Source organism: Merops nubicus, unplaced genomic scaffold, assembly GCF_000691845.1.
Source record: "Merops nubicus isolate BGI_N331 unplaced genomic scaffold, ASM69184v1 scaffold18987, whole genome shotgun sequence".
NCBI lineage: Eukaryota > Metazoa > Chordata > Aves > Coraciiformes > Meropidae > Merops > Merops nubicus.
In genome coordinates this window covers 8329-27109 of record NW_008622494.1, presented here as the reverse complement: position 1 = coordinate 27109, position 18781 = coordinate 8329, and the positions used below count along the sequence as shown (strand labels likewise).

At 42.4% G+C, this 18781-nt stretch overlaps 1 protein-coding gene across 1 annotated transcript in view; it reads left to right on the top strand.

Annotated features, from left to right (window-relative positions):
* The window catches only part of SMCHD1 (structural maintenance of chromosomes flexible hinge domain containing 1), a gene marked incomplete at its 3' end in the record, with an annotated part of 31063 nt that overhangs the window by 4940 nt on the left and 7342 nt on the right, over nt 1–18781 (top strand). Inside the window, exons 9-28 of the mRNA XM_008944818.1 lie at nt 33–199; nt 2351–2438; nt 2698–2908; nt 3723–3843; nt 3941–4124; nt 4668–4865; nt 5000–5113; nt 5562–5668; nt 5895–5977; nt 6141–6254; nt 7474–7551; nt 7633–7752; nt 11012–11156; nt 11396–11492; nt 12373–12445; nt 13991–14130; nt 15131–15265; nt 15482–15709; nt 16397–16545; nt 17776–17864. Of these exons, the coding sequence (XP_008943066.1) occupies nt 33–199; nt 2351–2438; nt 2698–2908; nt 3723–3843; nt 3941–4124; nt 4668–4865; nt 5000–5113; nt 5562–5668; nt 5895–5977; nt 6141–6254; nt 7474–7551; nt 7633–7752; nt 11012–11156; nt 11396–11492; nt 12373–12445; nt 13991–14130; nt 15131–15265; nt 15482–15709; nt 16397–16545; nt 17776–17864 (2641 nt within the window). The remainder of the gene's footprint in view (nt 1–32; nt 200–2350; nt 2439–2697; nt 2909–3722; nt 3844–3940; nt 4125–4667; nt 4866–4999; nt 5114–5561; nt 5669–5894; nt 5978–6140; nt 6255–7473; nt 7552–7632; nt 7753–11011; nt 11157–11395; nt 11493–12372; nt 12446–13990; nt 14131–15130; nt 15266–15481; nt 15710–16396; nt 16546–17775; nt 17865–18781) is intronic.

Sequence of the window (18781 nt, the reverse complement as noted above, 5' to 3'; positions counted from 1 at the left end):
TTCCTGCTCTTATTATTTTACTCTTTTTGTAGCCGTGTGACTCTACTCATATCACAAGTGATGATGAAAGATTTCTTCATAATCTAATATTAGAAGAAAGGGATAAGGAGAGTTTCACAGCAGTGGTCATCACAGGCGTACAACCCGACCACATGCAGTACTTGAAGAACTACTTCCACCTCTGGACAAGGCAGCTGGCGTGAGTCTGGGATTTAACTGATCTGGCTTCAGTCTGGGCTACTGTGATGAGTTATTAATTATTTCCTGCTTGGGCTTAGTCATTGGCTTTATTCCTGCTAAGACTGTTGAGGTTTATTTTGTTGATGCCACAATTAGTCCTTCTCACTAACTGATTTTCTGGAGACTAAGATGACTGAGTGAGGCTCCCCATCCAAAGGGATTTACAAACAGCAGCTTTAGTGTGACTTGGTAATTGAGACAAAATTGTCCAAATGAACTCTAAGTAACCTATCCCATTTAATAGATATTGATGCAATAATTAGATACCTAATTATTAATAACTGGAAAAGTTGCTGTCCTCACAGTTGTGCTTCTTACCTTGATTTTCAGCTTTGTGTTTAGTTTTTTGGGTTTATTTTTTTTTAAAGTAAAAAGCTGATGCTTCATGGCAGTTGAAGGAGGAGATCAGTGCAGGGTCATGTCCACTTGGTGCCACAGCAGTGTCCCCAGTGGGGCTGTGGAGGCCTCTGGCACCTGTGAATTGTCTGGGCTTACCTGCTAAGATGGTGATCTCTCTGAATGTAAACTGAACTATGAAGCCATGGCCCAATTTTGAAAGCTGGCAACCCACAGAACTTGATTTTCAAGATATAATTTTATCTTTGTATTAGCTGTAATCTAATAATAATAGATATCACTTAATATGAGGATTAGTGTAAGGATTGGATAGTATCTGATGACATGAAACATCATCTGCTGTTGCATGTAAGCACTTCTGGGTGAAACACTCCTTATCCTCATGAAAATGCAGGAGGACATCTACTCTGGTGTAGAATTTGGGTCCCTCGTTAGGTTCTGTGTGCTCTTGTGGTGAGTCCCCACACTGAGGGGTTGGTTCATCTCAGTGAAGGGAAGGAACTGCCTCCACTTGAGACAGAGCCCAGGGGTGATTGTTCAGGTGTCCACCCTGTAGCTGTCCCAGCCAAGCCAGCCAGACACAGCTGCCCAGTGCTGCACTGCTGGAGCAGCACTGCCCTCTGCCCCTGGCACTCCCCACGTCACCCACCACCATCCCTGGAGCCACACACGTGGGCCCGGGTTCCTGCTGCTCTGCTGGGCTCAGCACGGCCATCCTGGGGTTCCACACGCTCTGAATTGAAGCGGGGGAAATGAACCCCCAAAATGATTGGGTCCTAAGGCCGTGAGGGCATCTGGTGAGGTCTGGAGGGGATGCAGACAACGCCCGAGGTGGTTTGGACATACCAGGCTGCTCTGGAGTCCTGAGTGCTGAGACAGGGAGAAGCTTTCTTCTGGGCAGCAGGGCTTCTCGTGGGGAGCGGTGGTGCAGGGGCTGCTGGCAGCAGAGGGGTGACAGACCCCTGCAGGTGCATTCAGCTTCACACCTTGTCCCACTGACCGGCATCGTCTGGCTTCTGTGCAGACCCCCACCCCGAGGTGTAAGGGCTCAGTCTGGGGAGCTGGAAGAATTCAGTGGCTCCCTGAGCTGGCTTCTGGTGTGCAGTGTGCTCAGAGCTCGCTGGAAATCACTGATCCATCTGAACATGTGGATTTTTCAATCTCTTAAACAAGCACTAGTGCCATTAGAAAAGAAAGTTTGCAAATAGAGTATTTCTGCTCAGTGGGTCACACCCATGACTGCTGTCTGGATTCAAAGGGAGTATTTTAGTAAATAAATTGATAGTGATTGTTAAATGTTTTTATTACTTTTAGATGATCAATACTCGGCCGATGTCAAAAGCAACAGTAGAAAGCTTCCTGGCTCTAGTTCTTCTTTAAGCTCCAGAGTGCAGAGTAAATGACAGGAGTTGTGTTAGTTTGCCCTTTGATGGGAAGGCACTCGAGCCACCTCATAATCCTGGTTCTTTTTTTCACTTATGTGTTGTTTGTAATTTGTAATGTTTCAAATTATTTTATCAAAAAATTGCTCCTAATATGATTGTTCTTGAAGAAGGTGAGGGTTGAGAGGAGTGAAAAGGAGTCACTCCATTCAGTAAATCTTCTGTACCAGATAGCTGATTTGTAATCATGCAATGGACCAGCTATATTTTAATAAAAATACCAATTTAGATTTTTTGAAAATTGTAATGTTAATGTGCTATTTTTAAATTTCAGTTTCTGAGATTTATTTTTCATTTCAAATGTATTCCAGACATATCTATCACTATTATATCCACGGGCCCAAGGGCAACGAAGCCAATGCTGTATCAAAAGACCCTTTCAACAACATCGACATCCAGGTAAGGGGTTTGTGTGTAGTGGCCAAAATCCTCCTTTGCTGGAACTGATTTCATGTTGTGCCTGCTCTCTTTAATCGAGTGTTTTGAACTACAGCAGCATTTTAAGATAAGTTAAAATTAATTTATTAAAAGCACTGCTGTTTGTCGTTGCAGCACAGGAGCTGCTTCATTCTGCTGACAGTTAAGAGGCTGTGACACGTGCTCATTCCTGCAGGTTTTCTGCTGCAAGGAAAATGGACCTGTTTCATTTGTTTTCCAGATTTCGATGTTTGAAAAAGGAAAAGTACCAAAGATTGTCAATCTTAGGGAGATCAAAGATGACATGCAGACCTTGTATATCAACACTGCAGCAGATAGCTTTGAGTTTAAGGCCCACGTGGAAGGAGAAGGGATAGTGGAGGGGATCATCCGCTATCACCCCTTCCTCTACGACAAGGAGACGTACCCTGACGATCCCTGCTTCCCAGCAAGTGAGTCAAACACTGCCAGCCCTGTTACAGGCAATCCTGCTCCTCTCAATGCTCTAGCCCACTAGAAACTAGACTGATCTACACTGACGTGTAAGTGGTTACCTGTTTTGGGTCGTGGCAGAACAGGAGAGTTCACACCCTTTTGGGTGAACAAACAAGCTGTTGTGGTACCAAGTTCCTGCGACCCTGAGCTTTGACAGGCTGCCACCTGCTTTCAAACTGTGTGCTCCTCTGGGGTGGAGTCTGATGGAAACACTCCCACTCTCCTGACTGCTGGATCTTGCTCTGAGAAAGTAATGAACCCCAGCAGTCTGAGACAAGAGATTCCAGCTTTGCAGTACTGCAGAGGACAATGTGTTCTCTGAAGTCCTTCAGTTAAAATGAGTTGTATCTGACCTTGGTGAGTTTTCAGATGCTGGAGATGTAAAATCATTTGTGTTTGGTGATTATTCTTTTTAATTTATTTTTGACAAAATAAATCTTGACTTTAATTATGATAAGATGTTATGATACTAAAAGATCAGTTTTAACTCAGGGAGAAAAGTAATATTTATTCCAATTTTAAATTTGCTAGATTGGGTAATGTTGTTCAATCCCTGTTTTAAATCTTTCCTTAGTTTTTCTGCTTAATATGTCTTAAACATGCAATATTAGTTTGGGTTTTTTTTCTATACCTAGCCTGATATCATGTGTCCTGCTGCTGTGCCTAACTTAATGAGTCTAGATAGACCTTAATTTAGACTGCTCTGATTTTGGGTATTATATTAGGTTTTTAAAGAAATTTATTCATGGAACTGTCTTCTTTTCAATCAAGAATTCAGCGATGATGACGACGACGACGACTGTTTTATAGTGGAGAAGGGTGCCCGAGGCAAGAGGCCTATTTTTGAGTGTTTTTGGAACGGAAGATTAATACCTTACACAACTGTGGAAGAGTAAGTGGTAATCTGTGTCTCCAACGAGCACCAGCCTGTTTCTGTGATGCAGACCTCTTTATGAAAGGGCTGTAATGTCTCTCTCCTCTGTCCTAAGCTTCGAGTGGTGTGCTCTCCCAAAGAAGAGAGGATTGGCACCAATCGAGTGCTACAACAGAATTTCTGGTGCGCTATTTACCAACGACAAGTTCCAGGTCAGCACAAACAAACTCACTTTCATGGATCTGGAGCTGAAGCTGAAAGATAAGAACACTCTGTTCACGAGAATCTTCAATGGGCAGGTGATCATTTTGTTCAGTTTAGTATTTTGTCTGGGCAAAATTCAGTGCCTGTGCTACAGAAGCCTTGACTCCGTGGTCAGCTGTTCACACCACAGAGTATTGCCTGCTTGCTGAAGGGCTTTCACCTTGGGCACTTTTGCAGAACTTTTAGCAGGTGGTGCTTTCAGTTTTACTCAGTAGTAAAACTGACACTTTAAATCTGGAAAAAAAAAAAAAGATTTAGTCTTTTTCTCCTTTATATTCTCAAATGATAACTTTATTTGGTTGTTAATGACAACTTTTATGCAAAGACACTCTTCACAGAGGAATGTGGGTGCTGCAGGAAACACTTTGGTTTGAAGCATAGTTTCCTAGAACGTTGTGGTGGTTTTGAGCTCTTGTTTTTCTGTAGTACAACATTGCTGTACTCTTATAAGTGTTTATACCTCTGAAGTTGTCACGTTTAAATTTTGTAATACATCAGTAATAGGTACTCCTCATAATATGTAATGAGTAATAGCATATTGTTTAGTATCACATGGGTAATGTACAGTCTCCTCCCAGGAGCAGCGAATGAAGATTGACAGAGAATTTGCCTTGTGGCTCAAAGACTGCCACGAGAAGTACGACAAGCAGATCAAGTTCACGGTGTTCAAAGGGGTGACCACACGTGCTGACCTGCCCTCCAAGAGGATGCAGAGCCCCTGGACGGTGTACGCCGCCATCGAGTGGGACGGGAGGACCTTCCGCACCGGGCAGCTGGTGGGTCGGCTGCCTGCTGGGGCTGGGGGCTGATCTTGTTCTGTGATGGGCTGTTTGAACCCTACAAACGGCCAGAAGGGTACATCTGATCCAGAAGTAATGAACTGACAGGAGTCGCTGTCTTCTCTTTGCAGGTGAAAACAGTTAAGACTCTTCCAATATTCTACGGTAGTATTGAGAAGTTTTTTTTGTATGGAGACCACGATGGGGATATATTTGCCACTGGAGGAGAGGTTCAGATTGCTTTGGTAAGACACAGATAAAAAGGATTCACACCCCTAGTATGCCTATGGAATCCTTAGACATAATCCTGGGTCAGACTTACTTAGATGACCTCTAAATAACTGTTGAAAGTTACAGTATTATTTTAGATTCAGCAATCTAGAAATCAGTTTGATTCAGTCAGCAGTCTAGCAATAATCAAACATCAGTTTTGGTGTACATACATTAAAATTATTATTCATGATCAGTGATCAGATTTATGGAAATTTGCCCATGAAATAGAGTGTCACAGTTGGTGTCAGCAGTGTGTGGTGTGCCCATTCTTAACCCCTGGGATTTCAGCACGTTTTGGAGCAGTGTCTCGGGGAGCCCCCAGGCACAGATGTCCCCTTGTCCAGTCCCTCAGGAGAGAGGTGTTCCTGCTCTCAGTCAGGATGGTTTGGCTGTTTATAACCACACTGGATTTACTTTCAGGAACCCCGGGAACTGTACGCTGAAGTGAAAACTATTCCCATCTCCAAACTGGACAGAACAGTGTGTGACAAAACTGTGAAAAAATACATAGAGGATGAAATGGCAAGGTAAGCACTGAGGTGTCCTTATTTACTTGTGAAGTTCCTAACAACAGTTTTGGTATTTCTTCATGAAATTCAGCAGAAACAAACCCCCTAGAACTCTAAACTGAGAAGTAGTAGTAGTTCAGGGAGGTGGTTCCCCCAGAAAATAGCTTCATGTATGTTCCCCTAAAGATAAATTACCCTGGTTGTTAACTCACAGAACCACTGTTCATTCCTTCTTCTTCACCAGACTTCCTGACAAATTATCAGTGACGTGGCCTGAAGGAGATGAGCTGCTACCAAATGAAACAAGATTTGCTGGCACACCAATAGGTAGATTTTTTTTCCCCTCTAAATACTAAAACCACAACGTGTCAATTTAAAATTACACTATACACTCTTGTTAAAAATACCCAGCATACAGAAATATCCAGACACTTACAACACACAGTGTGTTTTAAAAGTTGTTGGGTTTTGTTGTGTTTTTTTAATACAGGAGCGTTAAGAATAGAAATTTTGAATAAAAAAGGAGAACCAATGCAAAAGCTTCCAGGGACCAGCCACGGAGGTTCAAAGAAACTTCTTGTTGAACTCAAGGTTATTTTGCATTGTAAGTATTTCAGTATATTTAAGTGAGTCTTGATTATTTAAAAAAGGCATAATGGATAATGTAGTTCTGCTTGTAGGTGTGAGTATATATACATAGCTGTATAGATATAAAAAATACATACTGGAATTAGGTAAGTGGATATAGCTCTGAATTGTCAGGACGATATCAGAGCACATGGGACTCCAGGGCCACACTTCATGAAGTGCCAGTAGCTTCAGTGGGAGGTGTGCAACCTCCAGTGCTTTGCTCTCCCTCAGGTGCAGAGGGCCCGTCAGCCCCATGCTGCCTCCTTGGTGTGAGAGTGGGCAGGATGGGTGATGTTCTGTAGGGAGTGCAGCAGTTACCTGGGCTGCATGAAGCAGGGGCCAGGTGTGGTTAGGAGCCAATGAAAAGTCACTTCTGAATTTTAAAAAAAGAAGTTTCTTGTGAGTTGTGGTTTTGTGGTTTCTATTTTGTGGGCACCTCTTGGTCATTCACTTACACCCTTACATCACACTTGCTGAAGAGCTGCATTCCCCCCGAGGCAGCTGCAGTTCCTCAGCTGTGGGTTGAACACAGAACTGGAACACCAAACACTGCAAACTCCAGTCCTGCACGAGCTGAGTGTATGTGAAATGTGTAGAGATTAAGATCTTGCTTTGCTCATTTCTTTCCATATACAGTAGGAAAATCCGAATTCTTTGTCTGGTAAGAGTTACAACAGTACCTTTCTGAAGCAGGGAGGTTGCTGTAGTGGTGAGTGCCAAGGGAGACCTGAGGGAAGTGTCTTTGCTTTGGGCTGGTGTAGGTGTTGTGGGACTGCACAGGGTATCTCCGTGGCCCCCGTGGTGCAGTCAGGGTGCTGCAGGCTCAGCTGCACACTCCCACCAGTGCCCCCATGCAGCCTGTTTGCCATGGTCCCTTGTCACCAGCCATCAGTGGGTTCCCAGTGTGGAACCCCAGACAGCTTTCACCCAGCAGGGAGCTCACCACCAAAGAGCTCAGAAAACCCAGCTTACAAACGTCCTGCTTTGGCTTAACGAGCCTGAGGCTCACAGTTCTTAATGGAAAGGGGTGAGCTAGGCAATTAGTTTTCTTAGTTATCATCAGTTGTGAAGATTAATTTACATTTATTAGATTTAGAAGCGATAGTAACACTTAATAACGAGTGATAGTAATAATTGAAAAAATGAAGAGTTACAGTGCAAGCTCTAAATGCATGTGGCTGATTGTTTTCCAGCACCTACTGGGAATAAAGAAATCATTTCCCATATCAGTCAGCATGGAGGCAAATGGCCCTACTGGTTTAAAAAAATGGGTAAGTTCACCTGCAGTATTTTCAGTTTGTTTATTAGTGTTTTAGTTTTTTTGCCTTCTAATTGTGTGTATTTCTGTTTAGAAAATCTTCAGAAACTTGGGAACTACACCTTGAAACTGCAAGTAGTATTGAACGAGAGCAATGCAGACACTTATGCAGGAAGGCCTCTGCCATCTAAAATATTTAAATTCACTATTGTGGGTAAGAATTCCAGTCATACTATTTTTCTTCTACTTTTATTGTTTGCACTTAGTTCATTGTACGCCAAAACTATTCATGTTTTAATTGAGAGGTAATTTTCAGCACTGAAAAGTAGCATTTGCATGTCCAGTATGAACTCATTTCAGGAAAAATAATTGTTTTGTCTAATAGGTTTTGATTCCCCCTGTAATGTGTTGCCTTTGCTGTACAGTCAGCTTTACAAAAAAATAGTGTTGATTGAATCAAAAGCTATTCTCTGATGTGAACTCTTCTAAATGTACTTAGTAAAACTAAACTTTTACTTAATTGGAGTCACCCTTTTTCCTCAGGCCGTTGGCATGAATAGTCTATAGAAGCAGAATTGATTGGACTGAGTTTTGTACAGAAACCACAGAGAGAAACTCACTCAAAAACAGGTTATGCATTTAAAATACACATGTTGAGATTGAGGCCTCTTTCTTTTTTAAATTAAAAAAGGAATCCTATGCAAAACTAAGTTCTCATGCAGCTATAATGGCTGTGCATCCTTGGATTAATCATCATAAAATACTTGCTGGAATACCACCATAGGAATAATGCTGTTAAATATGTCTGGTGTTACTCTCTCTGCCCATACACTCTGGTTTGTATGTATGTGGCCTGAAATACTGTGGGACTGCTCATACCTTCCCCAGCAAACTACTGGATTCCAGTTCTCATGGCCCTGTTGAAGGGTTAAGATGTACCATGTACAGTCACAGCACGTTTCTGGTGCAGCCTTGCTAGTCCCATTTCCCTTCTCCTCCAAGCTGTTAATTTCCTAATTGATTTGTGGGTATTCATCTGTTAGTGGCTGGTTAGTTTTTGTTTATAGGCCTTTCTCTGAAGACATTTTATTCCATTTTGCTAGAAGGAGTTCATTTCCAGGGAAGCAGGGATGTATTTACGAGGAAGGGTAAAGCTGTAGACTAGTTTGAAGTTGCTCTTCCTGTCCAGAAGTGTGAAACTCAGTTGTTAAATGGCAAAGGAGTGATCTGTTGTCTGTACCTGAGGCTGCATAGCACCCAACCAGCTGGAGAGCAGCTTTGCTGGAAATGACCTGGGGCTCCTGGTGAACAAGGTGACCATGAGCCTGCTGGAAGAGCAGCAGCAGCATCTCTGGCTGAGCTGGGAGGGGCATTGCCAGCAGGTCCAGGGAGGTGATCCATCCTCTCAGCACTGCTGAGGCCACACCTGGAGCACTGGGTCCAGCTCTGTGTGAGTGCACAGGGATGTGGGCATGGTGGGGAGAGCCCAGCAAAGGGCCATGAAGATGGTGAAGGACCTGGAGCATCTCTCGTGTGAAGAAACACCAGGAGACCTGGGGCTCCTCCACCTGGTGCAGAGAAGATTCCTGGGGATCTCATGCACACCCATAAGTACTTGAAGGGAGAGTATAAAGCAGATGGAGCCAGGCTCTTGCCAGGGGTGCCCAGTGACAGGAACAGAGGCAATGGGCACAGGCTGGACGTTGGGAAGATCAGGAGACACACTTTAACTGTGAGAGTGACCCAACGCTGGAACAAGTTGCCCAGGAGTCTCCATTCTTGGGAATACTCAAAAAACTGTCTGGATGTGGTCCTGGGCAGCCTGCTCTGGGTGGCCCTGCTTGAGCCAAAACTGCTGGATAAAGTGATTTCCAGAGGACCCTGCCAACCTCAACCATTCAGTGAGCTTTATCTGCAGAGGGGGCAGGGAGGTTCTTGCAGACAGGAAACACCACTTCCTTTGCATTGGATATTAAAATGGACATTTTCTTCACGAGTTTGGGAGGTAGAGCTAACATTTGTTTCCAGAAGATCAAGGGAAAAAAATGCTTTTGGTAGCTTCCTACTTGTTTTTCCACAAAACTAGGGGCTTTGCATGCAAACCCTTTAGGCAGAAGAGAGTTCTTTGTAGCATATCCTTCTAAGAGGTTCTGCTCAAGTATTACTGGCAGAAGAGAAAGAATCATTCTTGTATGATAATACAGGAAAAGTGTCTGGCATTACTTGAGAAGTGTGATTATTTAAACTGGCACTGAAGTCTGGAGACACTTCTGTGAGGTCCCAGGAAGAGAGGGGGAGTCTGACTGAATAGATGGGGAGATGAAGGAGCAGACAAGGTTTGTTTAACGAAGCAAGAGAAGGATCTGCCTGGTTGCCTCCTGGATTTCAGAAACTGCCTTTCAGTGGTGGTGTGGCTTTCCCCAGCACAGCAGCCTGCAGCTGAAGGTCCTTCAGCTCCAGTGGTGGAGATCAACACATCTCCTCAGGAAGGAATGGACACTGGAAAAAGCCAAAGAGCACAGGGGGCACCAGAAGCACCTTTTGCTATCTGCTGCTGCTTTCCTATCCAGTCAGAAGATAATCTGGCATTTTTAATACCTTCAGCTTTCACAAGTATTTCCAGTCTGTGTTTTTGCAATGGTTTGTGCTCTCTGAGGCAGCCATAAATCCTTCCTCTCATTCTTCCAAAGCATTAATGTTTGTGTGACCTTTTATGTATCTAGGTTCTAAAGCTCCAGAAAAGAACAACTGAAATCTAAACAGAAATCAACAGGTTTTTTGGCTTAGAAACAAACTGCTTCTCTGACAGCAGGTTGTTGCTGGGTGTTTACACCTGGTAAAAACTAAAAATTCATCATAAATACTGGTTAAAACTGAACAAGTCAATCTCCAAGCATTGTGGTTGTGGTTCAGACATGTTCTTTTGGTGGCTGTTCCCTTTGACAGTGCAGGAGTTCTTTTACTGTTAGTTTATTAAATCATTTTATGGTTTTATCATTCATTTGTAGACAGAACTGTAACCACGGTAAATTTGAGGTGTTTTTATTGTTGTGACAACCAATAAATAATTTTTACCTCTCAAATTTTTGGATAGGTGTAGAAAAAAAATGTTTTGTTGCATGAATGGTTTTAATAGAATTAAAGCCAGTAAATGTTGAAGAAGAGCCGTCCACAAGGAACTTGCCAGCTTCCAGGTGCTGTGTTGATGTTCTGAGTAGGCTGGGAAGTTTGGTTGTCCTGTCATGTTTCTTACACCACAGTCTACTACTACTGTAACTATTGGGTTTATCTTAGTGTAAGTTAAAAAAAGAGGATCAATCAATTCACCATGATTTAGGGTACAACAGTATTCTGAACAGCTTCCTTACCTCGAGGCTGAAAAACACTTGATTTGATTGCAGCCTTAATTAAGGAAAAGTCAATAAACACACAAGGGTAATTCCTTCTAAAAATGTATTATTCTTTTCTCCTAGAGGGCAAACCAGAGAGATTCTCAGTTGGGCTTTTGGAGCTTCCTTTCCGGATTGGAGTACCTTTTAATATTCCTTTGGAACTGCAGGATGAATTTGGTCATGCAACACAGCTGACAAATGAGACATTACCAATTCTTGAAGCTAGGTAAGTCAACCCTCTCATCTTCCATGTTTTTGTTGCTGTTTTTTCAGTCCTTTCATCGTATGAGGCTAGTAAAGTAATTCTCTGGGGTCTGTCTGAGTGGGTCCTTTTCATGTGAATTCACTGGCGTTTTTGCATTTTAGCTTTTATTTTCAAAAAAATATCTAAAAGGGACTTGTATATTAAAGCACTGTGTTTATTTTTTACATGGATTCTGATTTGTTTTCTGTCTGTTTTTCTAGTGGATTGACAGTGCACTATCAGACAATAACTCCAGGAGCAAAGTACATGATCAAGGGTGTCACTGCTAAAGGCTGTATAAATAGTTGCCAAGGCAAGGTAGGTGTGTGAATTTAAACTTGAAACCACAGAGCAAATCATTTTTGTGTAAAATGGGTTGTCACATAGTGTTACCTAAGTTGTGTCTACACTAATGACTGCAGGTATTTCTGGGGATGTTTTCAAATGCTCTCCAGCAGCTCTGCCTGGGGCAGTTGGTCTTTCCTACGGCCACATGCATGAACACAAAGCTTGACTGAATGAACTGCTGAAGAATTCAGCTCAGTCACATTAAACAGCAGCTCTCAGCTAGGCTGGGTGCTGCTGGTGTTACTGCCTGCCTTACTCTTCCTTTCTTTTCCCCACACTTGTGTGTTTGCTGGGGCTGACAGCTATACTCAACAGCAAGCGTGTGAAGATGAGACTCCCACCCTGCAGCCCCCCTGGCTTTGTGCAGTCAGAGCTTTCAGGGCTGCTGACCCAGCTGCTTCCTTCCCTGGGGCAAAGGTGAAGCTCAGACTCAGCAGGGCAGCCCAGCAGCAGCTGGGTCCTCAGGCCCTGCTCCCAGACCATGGTCGTGGGGCTGCCTTGCTTCAGGCAGCCAGCAAACCAGTGAGGAACACAGGACTTGCAAACCCTTCCTTTACAGCTGCCTGGTGTGGGCTGACACCAGCCTCTAAGCAGGGAACCACAAGTTATGATAGCTGCTGTTAGTGGCTTCAGAGCTGTGTAGTTTTACCTGCAGGACCTGGATTGAAGATCTCTGGGAATAATGACAAAAAAAAAAAAAAACAGGAAAAAAACCGTTGACTTCTATAGCAAGGAAGAAAATGTGGACAGACTTCTGAAATACATGTATCTATGAATTGGCATGACTCTGTGAGATAACCTATGGTCTGGTTTTGTTTAAGGTTAATATTTAAAATGTTCTCTCCATTAGAACTTTAATCTGAAGGTTACTCTTCCTGGTTTGAAAGAAGACACACAGATCTTTAAAATAAGGGTGCTGCCTGGTAAGTATCTGTAAAACATTTCATGAATTTCTGTTGAACATTCTGACACAATTAATGAAGTACTTCTTTTCCCAAGAAAGTAAAATATTTAGGGAGGCATAAAAAAGGATGTTCTCACTCACCTAAGTGATGGCTGAAACTAAATAAAGCCAAGGGCATGTCATTCTTGGCAGGAGTAACATCAACCTCACAGCCCAGTCCTGCCTGTTATTCTAGCAGCTGCAGTTTGACTGCTTACTTGAGACTGATTGGTCAGTACTTTTTTTTAAATTATTTTAAATCTTTTTCTAGCCTAGTACCATTGAATGAACAAATTTCTCCCCCTTGATTTTCTTCAGCTTTAAGCCCCTTACCCTCTGCTGATGTGCACTGAGCTGTTCCCCCTGTGGAAACCACCTCGTAATGACCAAGTGTCCCTCTGGTTTCTAACCCCAGCACAGGGGGGAGGCTCTGGCCACTGGGGTCCCTGGTATCCCTTGTTACCTTGCTTTTTCTGGATTTAGGGGTAAGGTATACTTTAAGGACTGATTTTTGTCCCCCCAGATTACCAAACTTTGGGCTTTCCCATCTCACCTTGCAGAGAACTCGTGTCCCTCAGGTGTCATTAGAGCAGCAGTGCAGTTTATTCTGTTATTGCTCTTCTGAGGAGCTGAAGCTTCTGCAGAAAATGGAGGGGAAGGGTCTGACCTGAGGCAGATGTTTTGTGTATTGCTTACTTACCCACCTTGGACCCAAGGCAACTTCATCCTTTGTCAGAATCTCCAGCTTTTGGCAGTGTAGAGCTGCAGCACCACCTCTTTCTTCTCGTTGAACTTACCCTTGGCTTTGAAAGCTGTTTTTTGAGGAAGGAGTGAATAAAAGCTATTTCTGTCTCACCTGTTCTTCAGCCAGTCAGTCTGGAATGGAAGGTTTAATGAATGATACATAAAGGTTGTTTCTGAAAAATGGCCTTCTTTGTTCCTTCAGAACTTGTCTTTTAATGGGAGTCTCTCTCTTCCTTCTCTGTTCTAAAACTGATAAAATAATCATGTGTTCTGTGGGTAGACTTAACTTGAACAGCCTCACTTTACTGTCCAGGGACTGCCAACAGACTTCTCTGTGGCTTTTCCTTGTCTGCAAGGTGTAGTTGTGGTGGCTTTGGTCATTAAACTCCTGCACATCACCACTGATCAGATTATCTCAACATTCAGATCTTTGGTTCCAAGGTGAGGAGAAAGCTCCAAGCGTTTCTGATGCGTGTGAGTTGTTACAGTGTGTAAATAGCACCACACCATGTAGTGCAGCTTACACCCTGTCTGCTGCAGTTCATCACCTTGTCTCACTGTGCCTCACTGCATGCATTCTGAAGACCAGCAGGTGATATGTCTAGAAGGACAAGAAGTGTCCAGAACCTCTCAGCATAAACCAATACACCTGCCCTGGTCTGAGGCATTTCTTACCACAAGTAACTTGGTAGCTTGATTTAAAAACTTCCTGAGATAGCAAAATCTGAAACCCATTTTCTCCAAAACCTAAGCACTGTTCTGCAATTGTGCATTTTTCCAGGCCCCCCTCGTCAGTTGAAAGTGAAACCAGATTCTGAAGTCCTGAAGATTGAGAATGGGACAGCTTTCCCCTTCCAGGTGGAAGTGCTGGATGAGTCAGGGAACATAACAGCCCAGCCAAAGCTGATTGTGCACTGCAAGGTAACCTGCGTTTGTCCCGTGCCAGAAGGACTTTGACACCTGCTCTCTAGAGCCTGGGAAAAGAGCCTCTCTTGGCATCAGGGTAGAATTTATGACCTTTAATAATGCTTTTGAAGCTTCAGCAGCTTGGGAGCCACAACTGTGACTCTTTTGCCTCATCTATTTTGAGTCATCCCACAAGTTTCAAAATTGGAGGAACCTGGCCTTAGAAACAGAAAATTACATGAGGATATATAACTGTAATTTTAGGATATTTTAGGTCATATTTACCATGTACAATGCTAAAATTTGTTCACACAGCTTACTTCACACAGCTTACTTATGATTTATTTTTTGTTTTTAGGATGCAAATGCAAATCTAGACCCTAAAAATAATATTAGCTAAGACTATTATCTAAGTTTGGAAGGGAATGCAGGTGTCATTGTGGCTTTTAGAAGTAAAAAACTGTTGCCCTTTTGGACTTTTTTTTTTGACTCAGGAAAAGTGACTTTTCCAATTCTGGGGAAATTCCTGTTCCAGCCAGAACAGGTAAAGAAATAAAAATGTTTCTCCCACTGCAAAATAGACTGTTCCATTTACACTTCAGATGTGTACGTTCTCTTCCTCTAGGCTGGGTTGGCAGTAGTCTGGTGACATGCTGACCTTGAAATTTAAATTCTGTTTAGTATGTCATCTTTAGATAAATAGCAAAAAGGATGTTTATTTAACAGCTTAGTGGAATTTCTTGCCATAATGACAAAAGTGACTACTGTTCCTGTGTTAATACAAAACAACTGAATAGATAGAATATGGCACTTCTCCGATTTCTTCCTTCCTCCTACACATCTGCCTGCAAAATGTATAGGTTATTGATCTTGCTGGCTTCTGGAAAACTGAAACCTGTCAAATTTACCTGTAAATGATGTTCTTTGTATTCAGACCTTTACAAATAATAATTTCTGGGATAACCTTAGTAGTTCTGTAAAAGAAACCTGAAGTTTAATTTTACATTTTAAATAGTTTTTAGGTGCTTCAAACCTCCCTGTGTATTCTGTGGACTGCAGCAATGCAGGAACAAACATTTTAACTGGTCCAGCTATACATGTACAGAATATCAAGAAAGACCAGATCCTGAAAGCAAGGATTGAAATACTTGTAAGTATTGATTGGGATGAACAAAAGATGGAAAACAGTTTCTTGTGCTGCCTCGGTAGTGTACTGGAGTCTTTTATGAACGAGCTTAATCCTTGGAAGTTCCTCTTCCAAGTTACCATAAGCCTGATGATGGGGTAGTGCCACAGGCTATTATGGAGTGTTTTTTATGTATATTTAATATCTTAATTATTTTTTTTATTTCCCCTCTGTGTATAGAATTGTAAAGATGTGCCAGCAGTGGAGAAGATCATTAAACTTCTTCCTAGCAGTCACGTTGCAAAACTGCAGATCTTAAGTATGGATGGCCAGAAAGCCATTCAAATTAAACATCAGGATGAGATCAATTGGGTTGCTGGCGACGTCATGCACAACCTCATCTTTCAGATGTATGATGAAGCAGAAAGGGAGATCCACATAACTCCAGCCATGGCAGAAAGAATCAAGGCAAGCACTCAAGCAAACCGCAGCGCAATGCGGGGGAGAGGTGCAGTGTTCAGCCCCTGAAGCCCATGGGCATCAGACTCCAAAACATTCCTCATGATTGTGTCATTAAACATGAGAGCTTCAGTCTCTGCTCAAGAAATTTTTAAAAATCATTTTATTAAAATTGTGTCTTCAATAAGATAAAGTAATTCAATGAAATGTTAAATAATGCCTTAGGGTAGTATTATGAAAAGTAGGGTAGTAGATTCCAGTGCTTCTCCTAAACACAACAAAATAATTCCTACATAGTGCTGATCCTTCAGCTCTGGGGTTTTCCCAGGGTTTGAGAACCTTGAACAGACAAGTTCCTTCACGGGATGTGCTCTCCCTGCCTCATCCCTCTGTCTGTGTGTGTATGTGGAGCCTAACACAAAGGTAGCACTCCTCCAGGTGTGACACAGGTCTTGGTGAGGGTTTTCAGAATCAAATCTTTCCCAATTCAAGATAACTGAGGGAAACCTAATGTATGTTTTGCTTTGTGGGGTTTTTTTTGAGTCTTTTTCTGTGTTGGGTCACTGTGGGGAAATGCAGAGGAGAGCTTCTATTGCCCGTGTGCTACTTCAGCAGATGTAGAATGACCACAGATGTACTGTGTAGCTAGTCATTAATAATGGAGCTTTTGATTAATTTAAGAAATTTTAATTTTAGGTTAACTGGACACCTAAAATTAACAAAGAACAGTTGATTCAGGGATTATTACCTGATGTAAAAATACCAACATCAGTGAAAGATGTACGTTACTGTCTAATTACTTACCTGGATGACCACGTGTCTTTGGAGAGTGCGTTCACAGTCAGGTTGGTTCATTTGAAATACTTTTTATTATATTGTTAGCCAAAGATTGTAGTTCTGTACTTTGGGCTGAAAAAAAAGTCTTTCTACCCAAGCTGAAATAACAGTTGGCAAATTATCAGGGGGATGTAGGTGGGGAGGGGCTGTGCAAATTGTTTGCAGAGGAGAACATGAGCTATGTGAAAGGTCCATCACGAGCTGGGTGTATCCAGCCCTCTGAGCACTTCTGTGAGCACACACACACTGGAGAAGACTCTTGCTGCCTTTCAAAACTTTCAGTAGACATCAGCTGGTGTAATAACGGGTTTTACTGAAGAGCCAGGTCACTCTTTGGTCACTTCACCAAAGAGAAGTATCACTACCAGGGTAATTGTTCCTCCTACAGAGGTTATTACTTTGAAACTAAAGACAGCATTTAACCAGCCAAACACTGGGTGCATGCCTCCCCTGTCTCAGCCAAAAGGGGCAGGATGGAAACTGAACCTCAGAGTTGCCTGTTGACCCTCTCAGTGTTTTTCCTTGTCACTGAGAAGCAGTCTCAGATCAGAGAACTTCAATTTAGGGGTGTTTCTACTGTAGTTGTCATGAAAAATAACTGGAGGCCATTCTAATGGGATTTTTAGAGATCTCAATGTAATTTTTAGCTTAGAACACACAAAAGGAGTACAAAATGTTTGTTGGATAACCCTTAAATCTTCAGTAACTTAGAGATAACTCTTAAATATTGGAGGGGCCAGCACATGACATGTGTTAACCTTTGGCAGGTGAACAGAAGGAAAGGCCAAGTTGTTTAAAAGCACCCAAGAAATTACTTTTAAGAGAGTAGTGTTTGGCATAATTTCAGCTGATGAGCAAAAGAGGTCATGGAAATCTGACTGGGTTTTAAGGTTGTTTGTCTTCTCCTTATTTATGTTTTGTTCTGGTTTTGTTTTGCTTTTAAGGAAAAAAACTATCACTAAAAATTTTAAGCTGTGTTAGTTGTAATCATGTCCTTGAGAAGTCAGCAAATATTTTGTCTGATAAGCTGCCCCTGATAAGACTGAGGTGACAGCTACTGTGTGACTTGTGTGCACATGAGGCTTGATCCTCTATATACATGCTAGGATAAAACAAAATGATTTTTAGAATTCCATTTGCAAATGGGTGATAACTGCTGCCTGCTTTTTGTGCCTGCTACTGTGCTGTGACTACCTTCATGAGCATGACTGTAAATCAATTTTCGTGTTCTGACCTAGACCAATTCCTGATGAACCCAAGCACATTAAATGTAAATTAAGAGGACCAAACACACTACAGCTGGGTGAGGAACTTCCAGGGGAAGTTGGTGAGTGTTTGCATGCTCTTCCCTTTCTTGTGAGACAGGTTTGTTTGTTGGCAGTGTATCAGCCTGTTGTGTGTGTACAGGTGGCATCAGGAGTGAATTCTCTTCAGCTGTTTTAACAGAAAAACTAGGTTTACCTTCTCATTCATGGAAGGGTGACCAGACTTCCCAAATTGCCATTTTACAATTCTGGAGCTACTTTCTGATAAAATTTGCCTCTTAGTTTTTACATTGTGATGCTGATCACACTGCATTCAAGTTGTGAGTGAATACTTGTTTAGTTTGTGTATTCTGAAATCTTCCAGGCCATAGCAGACCTCAGAGTGAGGCATTTCCAAGTTAACTTAAAACTACAGGGAAGGCATCTTAGGGATCAGTCAGTCGTCTTGTTCTCCTTTGGTTTCTGTACACAGTTGCTACATGGCATAGGAAGAAATTAAAAATTCTTACAGTGTTTTGGGAATTTAAAATCTTGTGTGTGAGGAAAGAAAAGCACATGGGACAGGCTGGAAAACATCTTTCAATCTGCAGTTTTGGGATTTTTTCTTAACTTTATAGCAAGAAATCATCCTTTTTACTCCCTAAAAGTGGGAAACACAAATATGTGATATGACTATACAGATTTTTATTTATTTTTTTTTTAAATAAGCTTTTGATCCCCACAAGGTGGGGTTTCTTATATATGCATTCCTGAAGGGAGGGGTGTAAAGAAGCTGGAGCCAAGCGGTGCCCAGTGACAGGACCAGAAGCAGTAGGCACAAACTGAAACACAGGAGGGTCACTGTGAACATCAGGAGGCAATTTTTCACTGCCAGGGTGCCCCAGGGCTGGCCCAGACTGTCCAGAGGGATTGGCCTTGGACTGCCCTTGGAGGTGCTCAAGAACCACCTGGACATGGTCCTGGACTGCCTCTGGGTGGC